The following is a 26003-nucleotide window of genomic DNA, read 5'->3' as shown; positions in this document are numbered from 1 at the left end:
ATGCATCTTTTGATGTTGATGTGTCTCTATCACATCAAAAGATGTACCAATGTTTCTATAGCAGAATCCAAGGTGGGTGAGAGTATATTGGATTCAAGTTTATAATACAAGTGTAAAAAAATATTATACATTCTCTATAACTCATTTAACTTTGGAAAAAATATCATAAATCATTGCGAAATATTTATATTTCAATAATATATAATCAGCATACCTGTAATTGTCCTTAAAAATGTTTGTTGCTAAGGGTTTTTCTCTGTTATTCCTGCTTAATCTCCCTCACAAAGAAACCAGCAGTAATCCCCTATCATTATGCAGCTACCTTGGTACTGCCTTTCCATTGTGGAAGTGTGTGTGCGCGTGCATACAAGCTGCACTGGCTATAGTGCAGCTATTCATAGGGATGTGTTAGAAGTAACTCCAAATTGAAACCACTTCAATTTCATTTTAGAAACCTATTCAGAATCAATGACATATTCCAATTTTTTTCAGAAAGCAGAAAAGTTCATTAATATTTGCCTGATTACCAATAATATGCTCTAGTGATATCGGTTCTTGTAAATTAGTCAGAGAAAGCAGGGCTGATGTTCTGTCTTGGTAATAGTGAGGACAGTCAATAAGAATATGTTTGACTGTTAGATGCGCAGAGCAGTGTGGACAGTGAGGAGGATCATCATCTGTGAGTAGATGGAAGTGGGTCAGATGAGTATGTCCTATTCTTGCCCGTGTAAGTACCACTTCTTCCCGTCTAGTTGTCTGGATGCTTAAGTACAACGTACAGCAACAGTTTCAATTTCTGTTTGAAGAACAATTTGCTTGGCCAGGATCTGTGAGTTGATCAAGACGGCTACACCACCACGGGCAGAATTCGATGTATTGTGATCTTTTCGATATATAGAGCAGTTCTTTATGGAAGTGATATTTGTGAAGTTAAATAGGTTTCCTGTAAGCAGAAACCAATTGGAGAGTAGAGATGGATTAAGTCATGAATGTCATCAACATTGCTACGAAGTTCTCTACAATTCCACTGTAAAATATAAGCCATTACTTGAGATGAGTACAAGGAGCTGTATCTGACTGCTTTTTCAGTATGGCAATTTTGTGGCATTCAGGCTTCTGTGTCTCTTTTTTTGGAAATACAGGCTGACCATTTTCCATATATTCTTCCACATACATTTCTAAAATCAGATCTTCCTGGTTGGATAAGTAATCAGTACCCATGGAGGTGTCTTGGACATTCTTTCTTGAATTGGAAGTTTTACTATGTGGAGTAGTAGCAATCACTGGTGGGAAAGGAAATGTCACTAGTATTGTAGGAGGAATGTTACATGCCTGGTCTGAGTGCTTAGGGGCATTGGACTGTTGCTGAGAGAGGACAGCCTGAGTCCAGTCGGAGATTGATATCTTTGGGGGGACTGTAACATCAGTTTGGGTGGACACGGTTTGTTGTTTTTGTACAATATTGGCATAGATACATTTGGGCATAGTAGGAATAATCATTTTCCTTGCTTCTTGATAACTTACCTTGTTATCAACCTTATATTTAAAAATTTTTTTCTTTCCATCTGTAACAAGTTTTGGAATACACAGGATGGCTGCCTTTGCAATTGGGACAAGTCATTTCTGTTAACAAACATTCAGACTGAGTATGATTGGAAGATCCACATTTTGGACAGATCGGGTTTCCTCTGCATGTTGTCTGAGAGTGGCCATACTTTTGGCACTTGTAACATCTCAAGGGATTGGGAATGTAGGGATGAACACGCAAAGTAAATAACCCATTTTTACTGATGAGGTTTGGGAAATTAAACGTAAGGATAATATTCCTGGTGGGTGTAAGGTTATTGTCTCTTTTAATCATGATTCTTTTTGCCGCAATAACATTTTGATCCTGAAGCTCTTGAGTTATTTCATTCTCCATCACGTTCAACAGATCCCAGCTAGATATCACACCTTTCAATGTATTTAGTGTTTTATGTGGAGATACATTCACTTGTAACCCAGCAAAATTTGCGAGTTGTAAAAGTTTCTCTGAATGTCTATGGTTTGCTTTTCTAAAAGTAGGTCTCCAGGTTGCAGCCTCTTCACAGTCTTAGGAGATCCTGCAATACTCTCCAGGTGTTTCTGGATGAGAAAAGGAGATAATTTACTGCGTGGTTGTTCTGAAAGTGAGAGCAAAATTAGAAATGCAGAAAACTCTGCTTTTGGTGAATTTGTTTTCAACCTCTTGGGTTGTAAGATGTCAAAATGAGTATCATTCTCTGGCCAAGAGTTTGTTGGCTCTAGAGGTGGAAACACATTGTGCTCCATATTTACTCCTTTTGGCCCCTGGCAGATCAACTTTTCTGCCAAGGTTTCCAGCCCTGCCACTAGGAGGCAGGAGCAATGCTTGGTGTGACCAAGCAGAGATTAGTAACAATTAGTATTTAAGGAAGAGAAAATATAAAGAAAGGTGTTTTCCCTTTCTCGCTCACTACAAGAACATTTTGGTAGAAGAGCTTCTATCAAATAAACAGTTTTTTAAAATATAAGAACTAAAATGAACTACTAGTTGTTGTAAATAGATCCCTCAATGAAAGATCACACAGATAAATCCTGGTCGCAATTCACTTGGCATCCAGGACCTCGTGGAAATATCATGAAACTGCTCCCCTTGTTCATTACTCAAATTTCCCAGATTGTCAGGGAAAGATTCAAGATGGGAACAAAGAAAATGAATTTTCAACAACATTCGACAGCCCATGTTTTTGTAGCACTCGAGTAAATTAGACACCAACATTTCATAGTTTTCTTCTTTCCCATTATCCATAAAACCATGTACTACCACCTTAAATGATCACCAAGCTGTCAATTCAACCTCCTTAAACTGGGTTTCAAATACATCATCTTTCATAAGTTTCGTAATTTGGGGGCCTACAAAAATTCCTTCCTTAAGTTTGGCTTATGTTAAATTAGGAAACACTTCTCAAGTATGCAAATCTGTTACCTTCTTTATCTAGTCCCTTCATGAAATTTTTCATTAATCAAGTTTGATGTGCAGGGGTGGAAGAAGAATCTTGTTTCACTGCACTAAAGGAATATATTTTACATTACATTGTCCTGGTATGAACTTGTCCCGCTTGTCCCAACATTGCACAACTGTTCCACAAACACAAAATGCAACAATATTTTGTGAAACCCCCCCCTGCAAACCAACAAGCAAACCAATAAAATTAAGATCGCTGCATATGTTCCAACCAAAATCCTGGTATTGTATAGCATGTAGAACCTTAAACATGCTTTCATGACTTTCTTTAAGTCTAACTGAATGAAACACAGTAACTGATGGAAATTTGTTGCCATTATAAAGCAAAACTGCTTTTAAACTTAATTTTGAGGCATCTATGAATAAACACCATTCATCTGACTTATGCACAACACCAAGTTCTTTAAGAAGTCCAATAATGTCTTTGCAAAAACACATACTGTGCTTAGTAGCAAAATATTTCAAAAACTTTTCATGTCTTTTTTGAAACACTGAAATCTTTGTTCCTGCTGTGAGTATATTTCAGTGCTGTAATCTTGAACCTAACAGTTCAGCTTGTTCTTACAGCAAATTTAATTCTCGAACCAAATCATTTAACTCATTTTGTTTGATTAAATGTACCTCACTACCTGAACTTACTGGCTGATAGTTGACATCTTGTGAAGTAGAGGCTTCCAGGGAATCCTCAACCTTGAATTTGATCACTATTATCTTCCCCACTACTGTTATCCCAAGTTTTGGGGGGGTACTGGCAAATTGTCACTGTGTGGAATGGGCCAAATTGCAGAAGATATATTTGGATATATAATAGCTTGTGTGCTTTTTTTTAGACATATCAGATATATCTGTCATACAGAAGTAGCAATCATTAATGGGACTAGATGGTTCTCGCCAAACCATAGGGACCGCAAAAGAAAACCACTTCCTAATGTTTGTTGTACAGGCAATACAACATTTGTGAGGCATCCAAGGTTTGCCTTGATCACCAATTTTACATCCGAAATAAAAATAATACAAAAGTTTTGTAATGTCATAGATATTTTTCCTTTGAGTAAACCATCCACAAACATAACAAAAATTGTCTGTATGATTGATACACTTCCTATGTGTCTGCTTATTCATTGTCACATTAAATGAATTTCTGAAAATGTAAAATTCAGTTTTGAACACCACAATATAAAAACAACACAAATTCAATTTTTATCATTACACAGTACACAGATGTGGTAACTTACTAGTTATACTCGTGTAAAAAAACACTTAAAGGAAAAATATTTGTGAATTGGCAGGTATAGCCGGAAATTATTTTACTACTATCACAAGGATTGCAGGCCACACCCACCGACTCACGAGGGGCTGTTTATGTTTGGAGGATAGATTTACAACCCTGCGAACATGTTACGATCAGTTAATACTCGGAAAACCTTGGCACAGCCTCCAAAAATCCTCACCAAAAACGCTAAGTGTGCTCTCTTCAAATTGTTGCATCAGATTTTCAACTTAAGAACCATACGTAGAAGTCAGATAATTTTTCTCACAAGAAAACTGAGGCCAGAATCGATTGCTAAAATTAAGAGAATTAGTTAATATCTGTTAAAATAAATCAGTGTGTCATACATTACTGGCCAGATTATGCAAAATTGGCATATTGTGGTAACTCTTTCTATATTCAATAAGTGTGACGTGATGCAAAACTATCATGGTGATTTTGGAAATATACACATAAAAATTGGTTAAAAGCAGAATTTAAGTTCTTGGAGGTAAAAATCGTGTTGGATAATGTTATCAATAGTGATTATTCATGTATCTGCAGATAAAGGAATCATTAGGTGGCAGTGATCACAGTGTACTCATGTGGGATTTAATTAGAGATGTAATTACCATCAGATGTAAAGGGAATAGTTTTTGTTTTCGTAAACGTGACTACAGTGGTCTCAGACAGTTTTTAAATTCTATACAGTGGGACCAACTGATGATGTTACCAACAGCAAATTCTAAATTAGAAGCATTCAAGGAATTAATCTTGGAAGCTACTAGGCTTTTCAGATGAACTAATGAGACTCATAGCAGAGAAGTAAAATGCATGGGATGCATATAAATGATCAGGTACCCCAGAAGCAAATGGTAAATCTTTGGCAAAGGATACAAAGATACAGCAAAGATTTCTTTACTGTGTAAACTCTAGAAGGAAGAGGATGAATCAGATTGGTCTACTTGATATCAATTGTTTGACTATTGATGATCCTGGTCAGATAGCTGACAAATTGAATGAGCATTCTGCATCTACATTCACACATGAGGAATTCTGTAGGGAAGTGGGGACCAGAAACTTATCAAACTCTAACAGTGAGCTTAATGATTTTGTAATAACTGAGAGCAAAACGGAGGAGAAATTATTTAAGTTAAATATAAGAAAGACACCTGAGGTGGATGGGAACTATCCAGTTATATTAAAAGAGGCAGCAAAGGAAGTAAGGAAACATTTAGATACAATTATGAGAGCATCCTTGGATTCAGGGGAGGTCCCCACAGACTTAAGATGTGCAAATATATCCCAATTCACAAAGTGGGATCAAAGTGTGACACGAGTTATTACCCACCTGTTAGTTTAACTTCTGTTCTGGGGACCGGATGTACAGCATCACATCTTCATACTTTCTCCCATTTGGAGAGGAAGTACTACTTCATCTTGGTTAATTACATGTGCCCATATTGTTTCGGTCTACTTGTTTCAATTCATCAGCAGCTGGACTTTGTTTTAATTTAATTTCTTTTCTCGCTTTTGGTAGGTTACTCATATTGTTTCAGCCCACTTGTTTCAATTCATCAGCAGCTGGACTTTGTTTTAATTTCATTTCTTTTCTCGCTCTTGGTAGGTTACTTTATTTTCAACCTTATATGTTTTAATTTTTTTCTCCTAATTTTTAAGATCATACACTTTAGAGAAGACAAGATGCTTGACCTTGCAATCATGGTAGGATGGAGACGTCGATACATTAAATTTTTGTGTGGTTCTTAGATCCATAGTTTGTACAAGTAGCATCATCCCAATATAATGTTTGGGAATCACCAAACCTCTGATATCCTGTATTAACTGAAGTTGGCAAATTAAGTGAACTAAAGGTCAAAATGAGGTTGTGTTATGTAATTAGTCTGTCATCTTTTTAGATCATTATTTGTGCTTGTCTCACTTTCTCATATTGTAATTCCTCAACTATTGCCTCTTGTGAACAGTTTATCTGGTCCCATTCAGTTATAACTCCTTTGGAGGAATTCAGTGTGGCATGTGGAAAGACTTGAATTGGTCATTATGAAAGACTTTAATAACAATTAAAGCTTTAAATATGCTGAATGTTTAGGTTTGATAGTCTCTATCAATAAATCACCAGATTGGAGCCTTTTGACTATTTTAGTGATCTGCTGCATTTTCTAAACATTTTGTTATGATAAAAAAAGTTTTCCTGCTGGTTCAGTTTAAATCAGTTTTAAATCTTTTTGGCAGGGGGAGAAGTCTTGGCCAGATTCACAACTGTCAATATTATGAGAGCTCTTATTGTTTTTATATACCTTATATTAAGTCACTGGCTCTGTTATCAAATCTGCCGATTGCTTTTTCAGTCATTTCTAATACAGATAGAAGGCTGAAACTTTGTAAATATTCCTTATTCATGTGACAATGCATTCTATCCAAATTTGAGCTAAATCTATCAACCGGTGCACCATGCAGAAGTTGCATGTCATATATCGGCTACCTGGATTTATACCTGACCCAGATTTCTTATCTGGTTAGAAGGGTGTAATTTTGTAAACAATCTCTTTTGACGTAATAATGTTTCCAATTAAATCTGAGCTAATTCATCGCGTGGTCCACTGTGCAGCTATTACATGCCTCATATCAGCTAAATAAATAAATTTTCTGTTTATACTCCGGGATGACCAAATGGTCAGAGGAGTTCACAAGATAGAAAGAATACAAGAAACAGCACCATTATTCAGCCGTCACGGGCTTGAACCCCGGTCACTCAAGGCACGTGTACTTATGCACCCGCGTGCCTGACCACTAGGCTACGGCGGCCTTCCTGCTTTAAATGGTTGTATGAATGTAATACAGACATATAAAGCGTGTAAGATTTATTCATCTATCCTTGTATTGTGTAAAGAATTTTTGTTGGTAAAAATTATTCAGCCGTCACGGGCTTGAACCCCGGTCACTCAAGGCACGTGTACTTATGCACCCGCGTGCCTGACCACTAGGCTACAGCGGCCTTCCTGCTTTAAATGGTTGTATGAATGTAATACAGACATATAAAGCATGTAAGATTTATTCATCTATCCTTGTATTGTGTAAAGAATTTTTGTTGGTAAAAATCTTTTCACATAAATTTTGAATCGTACTTTATTTATAAAAAATGTATGAAAATTTCTATTCATGAAAATAATAAAAATAAAATAAATAAAACGTAAATATAATGTTTAGGTATAGGAGAAGTGATAATGGAAAGCTGTAAAGGACACAAATTTTCAGAATAATCTTCACGAATTTTCAGCTTGATGGAATATTCTGCAAATTCTTTGAAGAAGCATTTGATCTTCATTAGAATAATTTCAATTAAGTTTTTGTAAGAGAAGATTGTACGCCTCCAAACAGTCTTCTCTTAAAGAAGCTTAATTATAATAATTTTAAACTTTAATCAATTGGAAAATATTTTCTAAAGAATATAAAATCCGAACATGAAAATAATTAATTTCTCAACATTCAAAACTTTTCTAGTCCCTTTGATGATTCCTAATTTCAATGCATTTCTTTACATGCTTAATTTCAATGCATTTCTTTACATCCCTTCCAGAGGGAGTAACACTCTTGATCTGATTATTAGTAGTGATTCTTCATGCAGTAAGAATCAGCAGATAAAAGAACCACTGGGCTATGGTGATCACAATGTATCGATGTGGGAATTATTTAAACATGTAACTACCATCAAGGCTAAAGGGAAGGGCTTTTGCTTTCATAAAGGTGACTACAGAGGTCTCAGACAGTTTATAAATTCTGCACAGTGGGATCAACTGATGATGTTACCAACAGTGAATTCTAAATGGGAAGCCTTCAGGGACTTAATTTTGGAGGCCACTAGGCTTTTCATTCCAACTAAGAAATACTGTTCAAGTTTTAGGCCTAAATGGATGTCAGATGAATTAATGAGGCTAGTGGTAGAGAAGCAGAAGAATGTATGGGATGCATATAAAGTATCAGGCGATAAAGAAGCCTATGGCAGGTATAAAGTAGTCTGTAATCAAGTCACAAAGGAGATTAGGCAGGCAAAGGCAGATTAGGATAAGGAGGTGATTATCCCCTTGTATAAGGCAATAGTCAGGCCACAACTTGAGTACTGTATGCAGGTCTGGAGGCCTCATTTTAGGAAGGATGTAGATTGGCTGGAACGAGTACAGAGAAGGGCAACAAGATTAGTAAATGGAAAAGGCAGATTACGAGAAATCTTTGGCAAAGGATGCAAAGAAAAACAGCAAAGAGTTCTTTACTTATGTAAACTCTAGAAGGAAAGGGATGAATCAGATTGGACCACTTAACATAGATGGGTTGACTGATGATCATGCTCAGGCAGCTGATAAACTGAATGAGTATTTTGCATCTACATTCACACATGAGGAGTTATTCAATGAGGGGAGTGCCAGAAGTTTATCAAACGCTAACAGGGAGCTAAGTGATTTTGTAATAACTGAGAGCAAAGTGGAGGAGAATTTGTTGAAGTTAAACAAAAGGAAGGCACATGGCTGGAAGGGATCTATCCAGTTATATTAAAGGAGGCAGCAAAGGAAGTAAGCAAACCCTTAGCCATAATTATGAGAACTTCCTTGGACTCAAGGGAGGTCACCATGGACCTGGGGGGTGTGCAAATGTATCACCAATTCACAAAGGAGGTTCAAAAGGTGATACAAGTAACTATAGACCTGTTAGTTTAACTTGTATTGAGGGTAAAATAATGGAATCACTGGTTAAAGAAGCATTGCAGGATCATCTAGACAAGATTGCAGTAATATTTAAGATACAGCATAGGTTTATCAAAGGGAGGTCTTGTCTGACCAATTTGATTGCTTACTATGATGTGGTCACAAAGGAACTGAATGCCAAAAATAATTTTGATATCATATAACAGGTGACCCCTGCTTAACACTGATAATTCATTCCGGAAAAACAGAGCGCTAAGTGAGTCCGCACTAAGTGAGCGGTGCTTTCTCATAAGTACATATGTATTTGTGAGTTGTGGTCGGTACCATAGGATATGATATTTCCTAATCAATAATAAACAGTAGTGAAAAGATGCACAAATGTCGGTCAAAATATTCAATATTCAAATATTTGTACATATAAAATATTCTGCATTACATACGTATATAATTATGTAGTAACTACTTACGTATCAAAAGTAAACTTAAAATTCCAATTAAAATAATGAATTTAATTGATTTTAATTAATTAAATTTAATTTATGAATTTAATCATGAAAAATGTGTTGATTTTGGGTTGAATTTTGGCCCTCTTCCAAATAAACTAAAAGGGGTATTAATTTTAAATCCCCCCGCAGCATTAACACCCAACAATAAAATCAACCGATCCTTCGCCACTTTGAAACCTGGCATGTTTTTTCTTCTTTCAATATGAAACTTCTTTTAGGCATTTGTTTCCACAAAAGTCCTGCTTCATCTATGTTAAAAACTTGTTGAGAAGTATAACACATAATATCCCTCCTCAATAATTTTAACAAGTTCTTTTCTGAAAGTTTCGGCTCCTTAATCTGCACTTGCAGCTTCTCTGGATTTTAAATCTATTCAACCAGTCCTTACTAGTTTTAAATGGTTCCACATTTCATTTTTTTTTCTTTCTAATATTAAACTTAACTGAATTCTGCATTGGATATTATTTTCAATAAAATTAGTTAAAGTCTTTCCATTTCAATCCTAATAGCCGGCCTAGCCCTAGTTCCTTGCAATGGAACAGCTATCTTTCCCGCTGCTAAAATTAATTCTTTATTTTTTTATAATTGTTCTTACAGTTAAATTTGCAAATCCTAAATTATGGCACACATCCGCTTGTTTTTGACCGGAATTGATTCGCTTCAAAACATCTAATTTAATTTTCAAATTCAGTCTTTTTCTTACAGTTATAGTCTTCATACTGCGTCCAGATGTTGTTGCTGTTTCATTCTTATCCGCATCGAAAATGTAACTGCGTTGGTTGCATTAATTATGATACAATGTTCAAGTAAACTGTCCGTTATGCACGATGTCTTATACCGTACTGAGTGATGACTAGACATCGGATAAATGCATATAACGCAAATATTACAAGCAATATACTTGATCGTTTTTTAAAATGTTGATCTCGGAACTACGTAACAAGTCACTGTACTTCAATTAAATTAGCGTGCGAGAAAATTTCACCAAGCGTGGGAAACGTTTTAATGCTGTTTTGCTATTCATTTTCAAGCTATCGACTCCATCAAATAAAACAATTTAAATATGCCAAAAATGCAATCTGTAAAAGAGCATTACAGTCAGATACAAGTTATTATTATTATTATTATTACTAGCTATACGGTGCAAGGAAGCCTGAGGCTTATGCTGCACCAGCCAAAAAAAAATTCCCGAGTTACCCTAAGAGAGAGAGAGAGAGAGAGAGACAAAAGTAGAAAGGAATTACCAAGAAAGAGAAGAATGATGATATCCAGCTGAGGACCCTGGGTGTTAGCCCCCGGGATTAATATAATATAAGAACAGCGTTATAGCGAATCAGCGTAAAGCTAACCGCCTTATAACGGGGGCCTGCTGTACTTGGATTTCAGGAAAACTTTTGATACTCTTGCCCATGGAAGACTGCTGTACAAATCGGAGATCAATGGATCAGTGGTAATCAATGGACACTGCTCTTCGTGGACAAATGTTATTAGAGGAGTTCTCCAGGGTTCGGTGTTCGGCCCATTGTTGTTTTGTATATTTATCAATGATATTGATGAAGGTATATCAGGTTTAATGTCCAAGTTTGCAGATGATACAAAGGTTGGCAGGATTGTTAATGAGAGTAATGACAGTATGTTACTCCAACTGGATCTAGATAAGTTGGGAAAATGGGCTGAGAAGTGGCAACTGGAGTTTAACATTGACAAATGCAAAGTACTGCATATGGGTAGCAATAACCGAAGAGAAATGTACCAACTGGGTGGTACTACACTCAGGGAAGTGGAAAGTGAAAAAGACCTAGGGGGGTAATTGTGCAGTCAGATATGAAGTTCTCTGAACAGTGCAGACGGGCTGCCAGGGCAGGTCATGGAGTCTTGTCAATGATATATAGGAATTTTGCTAGCAGGGACAGGGAGGTGATAATTCCGTTATACAATGGTAATGCACACCTAGAGTACAGGTGTGGAGGCCTCACACCTGTACTCTAGATGTGGCCTGACCTGTTTACAAGTCTGGAGGCCTCATTTTTGGAAGGATGTAGAGTTGCTAGAACGAGTACAAAGAAGGGCAACAAGATTGGTGAGGGGAACAAAGGGGTGCTCTTACCAAATAAAGGCTCAAGTTCTGAAAATTGCAGAACCTGGAGAGTAGGCACCTGCAAGGTGATCTGATTGATGTGTATAAGGCCTAGAATGGGTTGAGAAAGCTGAATGGTGATGATGGGATTCTTCGTCTTGCTCAGACTAAGAACCTGAGGGGGCACAGTTTCAAATTGGGGAAAGATAGTTGTAGAATAGATGTGCAGAAATTTGCCTTTAGCCAGCCAGTGGGTAGTTGATTGGTGGAACAGGCTTTCATCTTTTGTGGTGGAAGCTAATAGCCTAAATAAATTTAAGGCTGAGCTGGACAGGCATTTGGAATGAATTGAAGGATGAAATGGGAGGGGGTTTTTTTTGGCTGATGCTGCATTTTTAATTGCATAAGCTTGCTTTCTTGCATCGTGTGCCTCTAACTAATGCTAATATAACGCCACTCGACTATTTTCAATTAGGAAACGTGGGTAGAAATTTAAGATTTAAATAGAGTGATTATCTTTTTTATGCATTGTCAATGTATGAATATTATAGTATCCAAAAGCATCAATGTTTGCAAGAAAAAGATACAGCAAAACAATTCTATGGTGGAAGACATTCATTTGTATGTGAAAAATGTTCGTGGATCTGCTGCTTATTGGCGTACAGCTTATAATGAACTGATTGGCCAAATTAGACGTCTTGGCCCATCACACTATTTTTTAGCGTTCAGTTACAATGATCTTCACTGGGAGTAGATGATAAAAGCTTTGCTCATTGCTGAAAACATTGAAGATAAAGAACCAGCTGACCTGTCCGTTTGCAAAGTGCAAAGTTTAGTGGAAAAATATCCTGTTGTTGTAAGCCATTTCATGATATGAGTTAATGTGCTTATGTCTTTAATTAAAAACAATGATACATTGTTTGAAGGAAAAGTTGTTATCATTGGTGGCGCATTGAATTTCAAAATCGTGGTTCTCTTCATCATCACATGCTCATTTGGGTCGAAGGTACGCCAGATTTTGATACGGAAGAAGGAATTGAATGGATAAATAAAATCGTCATTTGTGAATTACCAGATCACGCTACATTATAATGTTAGCACAGAGAAAGGTCTTGTCAATGGAGCAATGGGAGAAATTATTGAAATAATTTGACCACTATTTCAAAGTGCACAAATGTATGCAGAAGATTTACCAAAAGTTAAAATAAATTTTAAAAACATAGGTGAACACATTATTGAACCAACAAATTTCCAAAAATGTCAGCAGGGACAGCAGTAAGAGGGACAGATGGAGTAAGAATTGAAGAACTGGATTGTGTGGAAGTAATGGGAAAGAAAGTTCAAAATGTCTCAGCACTTAATGAAATCGAGCAGTTAAGAAAATTTCCTGATTATCATATTTATTAATTACAGTTTTTTTGATTTACTTGAACTTCAAAGTGTATTGATTAAATTTGAAAGTAATATATTTTGTTATATAATTTTAATATGTTATTCTTCTACCTTATCCGTTCAAATATATCTTATTTAGGTTTACATAACTAAAAAAATAAGAAAATAAAAAATAATATAAAAAACAAGTTTTTCAAAAATATACCTTATATTTCAATTAACTTACACCAAAAAGTAGAAAATACATTTTTTCTTTTCACACACAATCGATATTGGGTGGAAATATTAAATGATAGATAATTAGTAAATAAATTCCAATAAAATATAAGGTGAAAAAGTCCACACCTTATATTTTATAGGAATTTATTTACTAAATTGTCTACCATTTAATATTTCCACCCAATACCGATCGTGTTGTTGTTTTGTTTTGTTTTTTGGTTTTTAGGAGCATTAGCAACTACGGCCATATTGCTCCGGGAATATGCGGTGGTCATTCCCTGACCTTTCCGCATCCTCCGTATTTGGTGGTGACGGGCTCGAACCCCGGTCTAATCAAGAAGCATGTGCTACGCACTGTTGCTCCTTCCCACCTGGCTACGGAGGCGCCTACTGATTGTGGGCGAAAATAAAAAATTTCAAAAATATACCTTATTAATATAAGATATATTTTTGAAAAACTTGTTTTTTAATTGCCTAAAAACAATAGATTTGCCTGTTATCACTTCTGCTACTTCTACTATGAGCCTAACAATTACTACTACTGCCCACAACAGAAATATTTCAGAATCACACAGAACTTTTCTGAAATTATCAGCTTCTGATGAAGTCCATTGTTTTTACTGCTGGCCCTGCAGTTTTTGAATTTTAAAGAAAAAATATTCACTGTGATACTGCCTTTGGCCAGTGTGGGATTTATTTAGATTCCTGTATTTATTCATTCCTCCTTTGCTCTGTTCCCTTTTCTATCTATGGAGTGAAAGTGTGAGTGTCTGAGCTGGTGCAGGTCTTATTTTCTGTCCCTCTCTCTCAAGTATGTTCAGTATGTATTTGTCAAGGCCAGCCTCCTTGTGGTAAGTACGGGTGCTAGGAAGTTGCTTGCTACCTGGTAGCTTAGTGGCCATGTGACATCACAACAAAATTATCCAACTCTATATTTCATAAATAGCACTTTACTCACATGATTAACACTACAGAGTTCTCTATTGTAGCACAGGTTTACATGGCAGAGTTTAACATCTGTTCTAGAGCTGCCCTACCTCAGAAACATTCATATAAATATGTCCTTTCTGTACGCACCAAATTCAAGTTCTGCATCCATTATACAGAAGCAGCAATATGTCTCCAATGTATATGTTTGATGATTTAACTAATATTTAAAATTTGTCAAATTTCTTTACTGCAACGGCCTCCGTAGCCGAGTGGGCAGGAGCGGGAGTGCAGTAGCACACGCTCTTTGAGTAGACCGGGGTTCAAGCCCCTGACTGCTGAATACGGTCGATCTGCCAACCTGCACTGGACCAGCGTGGCAGATTATGGTCCATTTCCCTCAGCATGAATTGTTGAGGAGGCTTCCATCCTGCAGTGGGTTGATAATGGCTGCACTTTACTTTTTACTTTTACATACAAGTATATATTCACCCTAACATAGCCTATGTATTTGCTTGTTCCTCGAGGCCCCCCTGCAGGCTGTGAATTAGTGATACCTATTAACTTTCCAGGCTTTTGCATTTCCCAACAAAAGCAATGAAGGATCATTTAATATATTAGTCTTGTAAATCAGCATATCCCATAAGCTAGCATTTTTCTGACCCACCTCAACAGCATAAGCAAATATTCTTGTACCCCGCTTTTTTTTAAGTGTATCCTATATCTACCCCACAAGCACGGCCCAGTCTCTCTATGTGGTCCTGTTTCAATGTATTTTAGTGCATAATTTATAATAGTCAAAACAACAGTACCTGATGCATTCAAAACTCATTCGATATGCATAAAATACTGTTGTACTTGATGCATATCAAAACTTGCAAAATAATTTACAGACCTTTTTTTTTTTTTTTATAAACATAAAACTTTCAAAAATGCTCATTTCTGAGAATTAAGGATGTTTTTACATTAGCACCATAAGAAACTGTTCATATAGAGAAGATATAAAATTAATGAGATAATGAGAAATTACCTTTATTTCATGTAACAATTCAAGTCCCTCTGAGAGAGCATGATATAACAACACACGTCCATCTCTTCCTGTGGAATATACATACATGTCATTCATTTGTATATCAGTGACTCCATTCTTTCCATGGATATAATTAAATCTCTGAGAAGGGCTATGCTAAAATATAAATCAGATTATACAATGAGTTTTAAAAGAAACTTATAGAATCTAGTGTTTATAAATAAAAATTCATTAACTTTATAAATCATGTTCCCTTTTTACCTTCCTTCCTCTTCATCCAGGATTCAACTAAAAAGTGCAAGAATTTTCATTAGATTTTCTAAAGTAATAAAATTGAAATGATTCCCTTCCTCCAGCCTGAATATTTTTATTGCTAATTTTTTTCTTCAAGACACGTCTCCATCACTACCATAAAGAACTTTGTGCTAATGAAGTTCTTGTTGATTTGTGGGAGATGGAACAAGATCCTGATATTCAGAAGCCCCAAAAAATCAAGCAAGAGACAATCAGTGTAAATTGAAACTGCTGAATGCTTTTTAAAATTCATGTTCAGAAAATGCACTAAGGGAACATTTTTTCCATGTGTAATTAATGCAGCCTGTACCAAACCATTGCAATATTGCAATGGTTTGGTACAGCTATTAAAGTCTGAAGGTAAGTCCATTTGAGTATTTTTGGAGGAGCTATAATTTATAGTTTAGATTTTTATTGTTTAGTGAAATAACAAATTTTAGAATTGCCTTGGCAAAAGACTGGTTCATTTTAACAGCAGTGAAAAAAAAAAATAAAAAATAAAAAAAAATATAGATATATATATATATATATATATTTTTTTTTTTTCCATTAACACTTTTAATATTAGGATTAAAATGACACAAATATGCAAGAAAGCAGATTCATTCTGCATCTATCAAAAAAAAAAAAAAAAAAAAAAAACTCATGTAATTAGCCCCATCATCAAAAAAGTGATAATTCAAATCCTCCTTAACCATTGGATACCCCTGCAGAAAACATTCCACAACATGCTGCTCAAAGGTGAACTTCATAAAATCTAGTTCACTGTTACTCCCTAAGATTATGCCAGTTTTCATAGGAATAATGCTTAAAATGTTCACCAATGTAGTAACCCCTTCTTTCCATCTTCTCAAGAAGTGCTACAACTTTCTTTAAAAGTGTTCCTGACTTAGATACAATGTTCTAAGCATAACATTACCATAATTTTATTAAGAAGGGTAATAATCTTTCTTCTTGCAAAATTTCAATAAATCATAGATACAATTATTATTATTATTATTAGCTATATGGTGCAAGGAAGCCTGATGCTTATGCTGCACCATAAGCATCAGGCTTCCTTGCACCAGTTACCCTGAGAGAGAGAGAGAGAGAGAGAGAGAGAGAGAGACAAAAGTGAAAGGGAATCACCAAGAAAAAGAAGACTGCCAATATGACCGCCTTTCTTGCCACCTGTTTACACAGCATGTTGAACATTTTTGTTCTCATCTAGAACATTCTTTAGTTCTTTCTGCACCCCAAAATCTAAATATATAACATCTAAGTTGTTTCTTATACCCAAATGCTTTACATGTAAATTTTAGTATAACTACAGAATGATATTCATTTCCTATCAGCATCATCAATTAATTTCAACTGGAAAAGTATAGCCCTAACAGAATTCCTTATGACACCATTTTTGTTCTAAAAACATGCTTTCCAATGTTATTTTTCCATAAAGTTCTGATCTACCTTTCTCAGAATTTTTTTTTTTTTAAGCAAGTCCCAAACACAAAAGATATCAGAACCTACAGCATTTAATAACAATGGGTTGAAAGTTGAGAAGGCAGAAAATACTTGACATTAGACTTGAACAATACAGACAAAGTTATCCACAGAAAAGGCATGCTGCAGAAACTGAAAACTCATGAGACAGAGATTGGAGAGACCTGTTAAGAGGTAGATCATTAATTAACCTGATTGCACTCTTTTGAATAGAGTTCAGCAGCTTGCAAGAGGCTTTGGGGGCACTCTAGATGTGGGTACAATATTCCATGGTAGGGAAAATATGAGATTTGTACAAAGTGAATAGAGTTGCTTAGAAGAAAAGTAATGCTGGCAGCAAAAAACAAAACCAGTTTTTTTATGATTCAGAGGAAACAATGCAATATGCTTATACCAAAAGGAAAACAGAGAATAGAATTTATGGTGATTTAGATTTTTTTGCTTTTTACTTAATTTCTTTTATATATTGTAAATTTAGTTATTTTCTATGATATTTTATAAATTTAATTTTTATAAAAGTTATTTTCTTTGCTGTTTTGAAAATTTAATAATGGTTGTTACAAGATCAAAACTGATTAGTTCATCAAAGGTTAGGCAAAATGGGTACAGTGATTTCTCAAGTGAGTCACAGCTTTATCACTTGCTTTGCCTGTGGTATCTATTCAAGGTTTAAAAAAAATGTTCTTGTTTATACTCCAGCACGACCACCAGGTCAATGGAGTTTACAATAAATCATCAGTACAAACATTAATCGTGTTTATTAGTCATGGACTTGAACCCCGGTCCACTCAAAGAGTGCATGCCATTGCACTCTCGCTCTTGCCAACTGATGATTCTTTTCTTTCTTCCTATTGCAAGAAATGTGCCAATCTAAAATTAAATTTTGCTACATTGCTAGAAGAATTTGAGGCACTAGGAAACAGGTGCTTGCCCAAGAAATAAAAGCAATTGAGAGCTTGGCAGGGCCTCATGATTCTAGTTCTCAGCTCATTCCTGCTTTGGGCCCCAGAATAGAAAAAATCAAATACAAACTGCTCTCATTCAAAAGGTTTTAGTTCTAAGGGAAGATTCCATTGTCAAGGAAATGAATAAACTTTTTTTGTAATAAGGACAGGTGAACTAAAAGGGTGTGTCTGACAGAAGCAACAATTAATGATGTCACTAACAGATTGTCATATTTTAAATGGGGTAAAGACAGAGCATTATTATTTATGTGGGGACTAATAATATTAAGAATACACAAATTGATGATTTGTTGGGAAAACAGAGGATTGTGCTGAAAAAAATTCAAGTTAGTTTGTTAAAATGCAAGTTAGTTAAGAAAGTGTATGTGTCTGCAATTCTGCCAAGGCAAGATATGAGAGACTATATGCTGAAAACATTATGGATTACTCCAGACATGAGGGATGCTGAAAGGCTTTCTAGAGGATTTTTTTATCAGCATGATCCACACTTGTAGCTAGAAAGAATCTATTTGGTAGAAATGAGATAGACATGAACAAAGGTGGTTCGAGGGTCTTTACCAGTATCACTGAGTAAACCTTAAGGGTGGAAACCAACTGCTAGTTAATGGGGAAGAAAGGATTATATAGATATGCATTTATATGATAATATGGGTCAAAGTACACTTGCACACATCTGAAGAATTTTTGTTTATTGCTGCAACAGCTGAAATTGGCAAGATGTTCAGAGGCTAGTGACATTTCAAATGAGCTGAAACTCTACTATAGAAACATAGAAGCTTAAATAACTTCAAGGGGTGTAATAGGGTAGTAAACAGAGTAGCACAAGAAAACTTGGTTTTAATGTGCATACAGTAATGTCAGGAGTGTTGTAAATCAAATGTTAGTTGTCCTCATTAGGACAACTATTGCTGACATAAAAGGGCCAGCAGAAACATTGTGTACCCAGAAATAGAGGATGATGAGTTTCAATATGGTATGTACAGCATATTTAGAAGAATAGGAAAGATAGGGAAGGGATGGTGGAGACATGCTTCTTATCAAAAGCAGCATGACATGCTTCTTATTAAAACCACAACCAACACTGTCTCAAATTCAGAAGTTAAGTATGTTGGTACAGAATCTGTGCGGTGTGAATAAAAGGTATAATGAGAGCAAGAGTAATCCGCTGATCATAAGATTAAAGATTATGATGAGAGTCTACATGAAAATGGCATGGGCAAGCAAGTGTGAATGTCTTATTATGTGTGATTTCAGTTTTTCCCTAATTGATTGGAACAAGTAGGAGGGAAACTCATTATGGGAACGAAATTTTTAAACAAAATGATTGATTGTCATTTGTATCAGCATGTTAGGGAAAGAATAGGAAAAAAATATTCAAGATTTATCACCTCCCACAAACCAAATTACATCGTAGGGCTGACTAAACAGTAATCATTAGCTGAGAGTGATCACGAAGTTCTACATTGAAGGATGAGGAGAGAGGTGGTAGTTGTTAAAGGCAAAGGAATGGGTTTCAATTTCAGGAAAGAATATTATGATCCCAGAGTCCATATAGCAACTTAGGGTGCTATGTGGCCTTTATAAAACTTGGAGACAGTATGAATGCATTAGGCATATCTTTAAATCTATAGCTTTAAATCACAAAAGCCTTGCAAGCATATATACCATTAGGAAACAACAGTGAAACTTCCCTTTAACGGACAGCCATGGGGAATGAAAATCTGTCCGTTAGAGAGAAGTGTCCGCTAACAAGAAGTCTGAGGGAGAAAAAAAAAAAAGAAAGAAAGAAAGAAAGAAAAATCGTTAAACGTTTAATGTTAAATTAAATTAAATTATATACAGATTTTGCGCAATATTTTTGTAAATAATATACATACAATTGTACTATGCATATTATGACTTTATCTTAAGAAAAATACATACATTAATCACTTATTTTCTTCTGCACCTTCTTCCAGCTGATAATTTTGTTTTCAACATTTGTTTGGAGTGAAGAAACCATCGAAAGTCCTTCAGTACCTTCTTCAGCGCGAAAAACATTTTTAAACGATTGATTTGTATGAGCGCTTCTTCTATTTTCATCGGTGGTTCGTCGTTAATATGTTCTTCGACAGAATGACCTCCTTCCATTTCTTCATCCTCATGAGGAACTTCTTGAAAAATATCGATGATAATGTTGATATCTAGAGCAGCATCTTCTGTAGTGAGGTTCGAGTCTATATCTTTGTAGCCAGGGTCACTTGTAGCGGAAGTATCATATATTATCAATAGATGTTGAAGTTCTTGTTCCTCTTGGTGCTCCACATTGCTGTTCACAACTTCAATTTTTGCGTTTGAGAAGCCAGACTTTACAAAACAGTTCACGACAGTTTGTTTTCTAATTGCGTTTACTGAAGAGGAAATCCATTGAATCGCATCTAGGATGCTGATTTTCTTTGCAAGGTCACTCGCACATGTTACATCGTTCATGTTTGCAATGAGATGTCTTAAAACACGTTTTCTGTAGTGAAGTTTAAAATTTTTTATCATCCCTTGATCCAAGGGCTGACACTCTGCAGATGTGTTTGGTGGTAGAAAAACGATTTGAATGTTGGACAATTCAATGTGCGGGTGAGATGCAGCATTATCCATGAAAAGAATATTTTTTCTGTTTTGACGAATCATGTTTTGTTAAAAGTGACTTATCCATTCGCTTATGATATCTCGTGTCATCCACGCTTTTTTATTAGACTTCCAGTCAACATTCAAAAGATTACTTTATGCCCTTGAAACAATGAAGATTTTGTGGTTTTCCTATAACAAGAGGTCGTTCAAAGTCTCCCAGCATATTTATACACAATAGTACAGTCAAGCGTTCCTTAGAAACGTTTCCGCCCTGGCACTTTTCGTTTTTTAGACTCATTGTTTTTTCAGGAAGAGCTTTAAAAAACAACCCTGTTTCGTCACAGTTGTAAATATCCTTAGCTTCAAAATCACGACATAAATCTTCCAATTTGACGGTCCACTCTGTTACAACCCCAGTATCAACAGATCCACCTTCACCACTTACGGTTTTCCAAGAAATTTTATGCCGAGTTTTGAACTTGTCTAGCCATCCCGCAGAAGCTTTGAACTCATTTACTCCCATAGATTTCGCAACCTCCAAAGCCTTTTCCCTAATAATAGGCCAATTAATGGGAATTTTTTAGCACGTTCGCGACAAAACCACTCATACGCAACATTGTCAATTTGAAGTCCAACAGTTTTCGGGAATGATTTTTGAACCTGATCATTTCCGTGTTACCAAAATTGTTTGAGTAGTTCATTTTTTTCCCTTTAGGATGTCGCTTATCTGCGTCTTCCCGATTTTGAATTTTGCAGCGAGATTGCGAACACTATTTTTTTGCCGATCATACGCATTAATGAGTTCAACTTTATCTTTTAAAGTTAAATGTTTACGAGAAGACATTGTGCACTTCACACGACACTGAACAAAATTGAAAACTGAAACTTAAAAGACGAAAGGCCGACAAAATTCCCCCCCCCCTGCACACACCGAATTCATCAGAAGTTTTACACGTGCCTTAAAATTCTTGAAAAAGGGTTTAGAACCGCGACGTAAACCTTGATAAAATTCAGAGAATCGGAAATAGAAAATAAACACACGATTGAGGCAAATACGTGGAAGAAACGTTCCTGGAAAAAGGGCCGTAAGCTCGACCGCTGTCCGTTATGGGGAGATCAAATTAAGTGCTAATCTAAACGAAACAGTGCAGATTGCCTGTCCGCGTCCGTTACAAAGAATGTCCGCTAGACAGAAGCTGAAAACATGTTAAAACCAATGGAGGTGAGTTGGGGAATTTGAAAATGTCCGTTGTAGAGAGATGTCCGTTAACGAGAGGTGTCCGTTAGGAGAAGTTTCACTGTATATCATAAGGGGATTCCAAAAGGGATGAATAATGAACTAGCCATTAACAGAGAGAAAGAGAGAGAAAGATAGAATGTAAAAGTTACAGAGCAATAAAAAATAGTGACATCTATAACAATTACAAAATGATCTGCAACAATACTACAGAAAATGTTAGGCTAGCTAGCAAAGACAGATTATGGGAAATCGCTGGCTAAGAGAGCATAGAACAAAGACAGGGAGTTTTTCCTCATATATGAAAATTAAGAAGAAAAGGGCAATCAGATCAGACCCTTGCATAATGGATGCAGGAAAGATAAACCAGATTATAGATAAACCTGCTGATGTTGAATATGAATTGAATAGGTACTTTGCATTGATATTACAATATTGAAATTTCAATTTATCAGAAAAACTTTTGAGCCTAAAGGTGAGTAAGGCTCTTAGAATTAATGATATACCCAGAAATTTTGAGGGAGGTCACAAGGGGAAAGATTCAACTATTTGAGGTATCATGAGGTTGCCACTAGACTCACGAATTATTCCCTTTGATTGGAGAAGTGTCAAATTGCCAATATATAAAGATAGTTCTAAGAGTGAAGTGAGTAAATACCAACTGGTCAGTCTAACTTAAGTAGTAGGGAAAATCAAGGAGGAAATGATAAAGAATACATTACAGAATCATTTTAATAGAAATGGAATTCTGAAGAAAACAGCATAATTTCCTTCAGAATTGTTTAGCCAATCTGGTAGCTATTTTGACAGAGTCACTGGAGTTAGAAAATAATTTTAAGATTGTTTACTCACATTTCAGCAAAGCATATGACAGTATAGCATAACAGGTTATTGTATAAACTAAAACATGTTAGAATCAAAGGGAAAATCTTAGATGGATTGCAAGATGGCTGCAGGGCAGAAGGGTTCCCCAAAAATCAGTACTAGAACCATCTGTTTTTGATTTTCTGAAATAACATATAGGAAGAGATCGATCATGTGATGTTAAAATTTGTGAATGATTTCAAGATAGATAGAGTAGTTAATGATCAGTGCCAAGCACTGTTGCTTTAAGATAACTTAGAGAGATTTCAGAGATGGGCAGAAAAGTGACAGCTACCCTTTAATGCTGCAAATTAATATGAAGTTCTCTGAACAGTGTAGATAGACAGCAAGAAGGCTCCATAGTGTCCTGTTGATCTTATTGAACATTTGCTTGTAGAGATAGGGAGGTAACCATACTATTGTAACTATTGTAATTGAAATTATAACCCATTTCTTTGCCCTTTAACTACTGCTGCCTCTCTCTTTCTTCATTGTCCGTGGTAGAACTCCGTGATCACTTCCTGCTACTGGTTCCTGTACTGTCACAGCCCTACTATGTCATCTGGTTCATGGGTGATGATCAGGTCTATAATATTCTTTTCCTTAGTACTTTCCCTGACATGTTGATACAAATAACAATCATTTAGTTGATTTAAAAATTTTGTCCCCCATGTCAAGTTTCCTTCCCATTTGCTGTAATCAATTAGAGGCAAATAAAATAACCCATAATAAAACATTCACACTTACTTGCTCATTCCATTTGCATGTAGAGGCTCTCATCATAATCTTTACAATCACCTGGCCTGTGTAGATGACTCCCACTCTCATTATACTTTTGGTTCCAACTATCTCACACCATACAGATTCTATACTAGCATGTGAAACTTCTGAATCCAGGTTTCCTACATACATTGTGCATACCATATCATACTGAAACTCATCATTCTCTATTTCCAGGTCGCACTACGTTTCCGTAAGCCCTATTATGTCATAGTTATTTGTCCTAACCAGCAGTCCAAATTCACTCATTTCATTGACGACACTTCTGACATTACTGTATAAATTAAGACTTAGTGATCTTGTTTAGCTAACTGCCTTGACACATCCCTTGAAGTTATTTAAGCTTGCTTCTCAGGCATTAGCTACTTGCTCATTTGAAACGTTTCTGATCACAGATCTTACTAATATGATCAGTTACAGTAACAAACAAGAACTCTTGAGATATGTTCAAGCATTAATTTGACCAATAATATGATATAGTATTACCAAGTACAGTCAGTCCTCATATAGCACGATAGTTGTGTTACTAGAAACCCCTCTAATTCATCAAAATTTGATGAATTTGAGGTATTACTCAAAACATCAAAGGCAGATGTTGTTGGGATTTCAGAGACATGGTGTCACACAGATATAAGGAATGCAGAACTGGAATTTGGGGAGTACAATATCTACAGAAAGGATAGACAGGATAGGAAGGGAGGAGGGGTTATGCTATTAGTTAAGAAACACATAAAATCCAAGGAAGTGAAGCAAGTCGACATCGCTGGAGAGTGCAGTGTCGAGTCAGTTTGGTGTGACATAAGCATTGGGAGATTAAAATTGAGAGTAGGAGTGTGCTATAGGCCTAATGACTCTGATGAGTATAATAAGAAACTGTACAGAGAAATAGAGTGGTCCAGCAAATCAGAGTGTCTTATAATGGGGGATTTTAATTTCCCAGATATTGACTGGAATTTGGGGGCTGGTCACTCACACACTAGCAAGGCTTTTGTGGATTTATTGGATGATTGTTTTCGACATCAGCATGTTCGGGAGGCAACTAGAGGGAGTAATACTCTTGATTTGATTATCAGTAGTGATTCTTCATGCATTAAGAATCTGCAGATAAATGAACCACTAGGTGGCAGTGATCACAGTGTTCTGAAGTGGGAGTTACTCAAAGAGGTAACTACCATTAGGGGTAAAGGGAAGGGCTATTGCTTTCATAAAGGCGACTACGATGGACTGAGACAGTATTTAAATTCTATACAGTGGGATCAACTGATGATGTTACCAACAGCAAATTCAAAATGGGAAGCATTCAAAGAACTTATCTTGGAAGCTACCAGGCTTTACATACCAACTAAGAAATATTGTTCAAGGTTTAGGCCTAAATGGATGTCAGATGAACTAATGAGGCATATGGCAGAGAGGAAAAATGCATGGGATACATACAAATTAACACTTGACACAGAAGCCTATGATAGATACAAGTTGATCTGTAACCAAGTTACAAAGGAGGTTAGGCAGGCGAAGGCAGATTACGAGAGATCCTTGGCAAGGGATGTGAAGAAAAACAGCAAAGAGTTCTTTACTTATCCCCCTCTAGAAGGAAGGGGATGAATCAGATTGGTTCACTTGATATCGATGGGTCAACTGTTGATGACCCTGCTCAGGTAGCTAACAAACTAAATGAATATTTTGCATCGACATTCACACATGAGGAGTTATTCAGCGAGGGGAATGCCAGAGGTGTATTCAACTCTAGCAGAAGCTAGAGAATCTTGTAATAACTGAGAGTAAAGTGGAGGAGAAATTGTTGAAGATAAACACAAGAAAGGTACCTGGGTTGCATGGGATCTATCCAGTTATATTAAAGGAGGCAGCAAAGGAAGTAAGCAAACCCTTAGCCATAATTATGAGAGCTTCCTTGGACTCAGGGGAGGTACCCATGGACTGGAGAATTGCAAATGTGACCCCAATTCACAAGGGAGGATCAAAGGCTGACACAAGTAATTATAGACCTGTGAGTTTAACTTCTGTTCCCGGAAAATTAATGGAGACACTGGTTAAAGAAGCACTGCAGGATCATCTAGACAAGACTTCAGTTATAGCTCGGACACAGCATGGTTTTGTTAAGGGGAAGTCTTGCCTGACCAATTTGATTGGATACTATGATGCAGTCACAAAAGAACTGGATGCAGGGAATAACTTTGATATTATATACTTGGATCTTAGAAAGGCTTTTGATACTGTTGCACATGGAAGACTGCTGCACAAATTGGAGCAGTGCGGCATTGGAGGCAAATTGCTGCTATGGATAAAGGGGTGGTTGAGGGGGAGAAGACAGAGAGTGGTAATCAATGGACACTGCTCATCGTGGACTAATGTTATTTGTGGAGTCCCGCAGGGTTCAGTATTGGGTCCATTATTGTTTTCTTTATTTATAAGAGGGAGTAATACTCTTGATTTGATTATCAGCAGTGATTCTTCATGCATTAAGAATCTGCAGATAAATGAACCACTAGGTGGCAGTGATCACAGTGTGCTGAAGTGGGATTTACTGAAAGAGGTAACTACCATTAGGGGTAAAGGGAAGGGTTATTGCTTCCGTAAAGGTGACTACGATGGACTGAGACAGTATTTAAATTCTAT

The 26003-nt window shown here is 36.2% G+C and overlaps 1 protein-coding gene across 1 annotated transcript in view; it reads right to left on the bottom strand.

The window, feature by feature from the left end:
* Window positions 1-26003, bottom strand: part of LOC150083207 (tRNA (34-2'-O)-methyltransferase regulator WDR6) — a 760490-nt gene that overhangs the window by 330503 nt on the left and 403984 nt on the right. Inside the window, exon 14 of the mRNA XM_090378434.1 lies at window positions 15144-15299. Within this exon, the coding sequence (XP_090234560.1) occupies window positions 15144-15299 (156 nt within the window). The remainder of the gene's footprint in view (window positions 1-15143; window positions 15300-26003) is intronic.

Source organism: Mastigoproctus giganteus, chromosome 7, assembly GCF_048544385.1.
Source record: "Mastigoproctus giganteus isolate SK-2022 chromosome 7, ASM4854438v1, whole genome shotgun sequence".
Lineage (NCBI taxonomy): Eukaryota > Metazoa > Arthropoda > Arachnida > Uropygi > Thelyphonidae > Mastigoproctus > Mastigoproctus giganteus.
The sequence above is the reverse complement of the archived record's forward strand: the minus strand, read 5'-3'. Positions and strand labels throughout refer to the sequence as shown.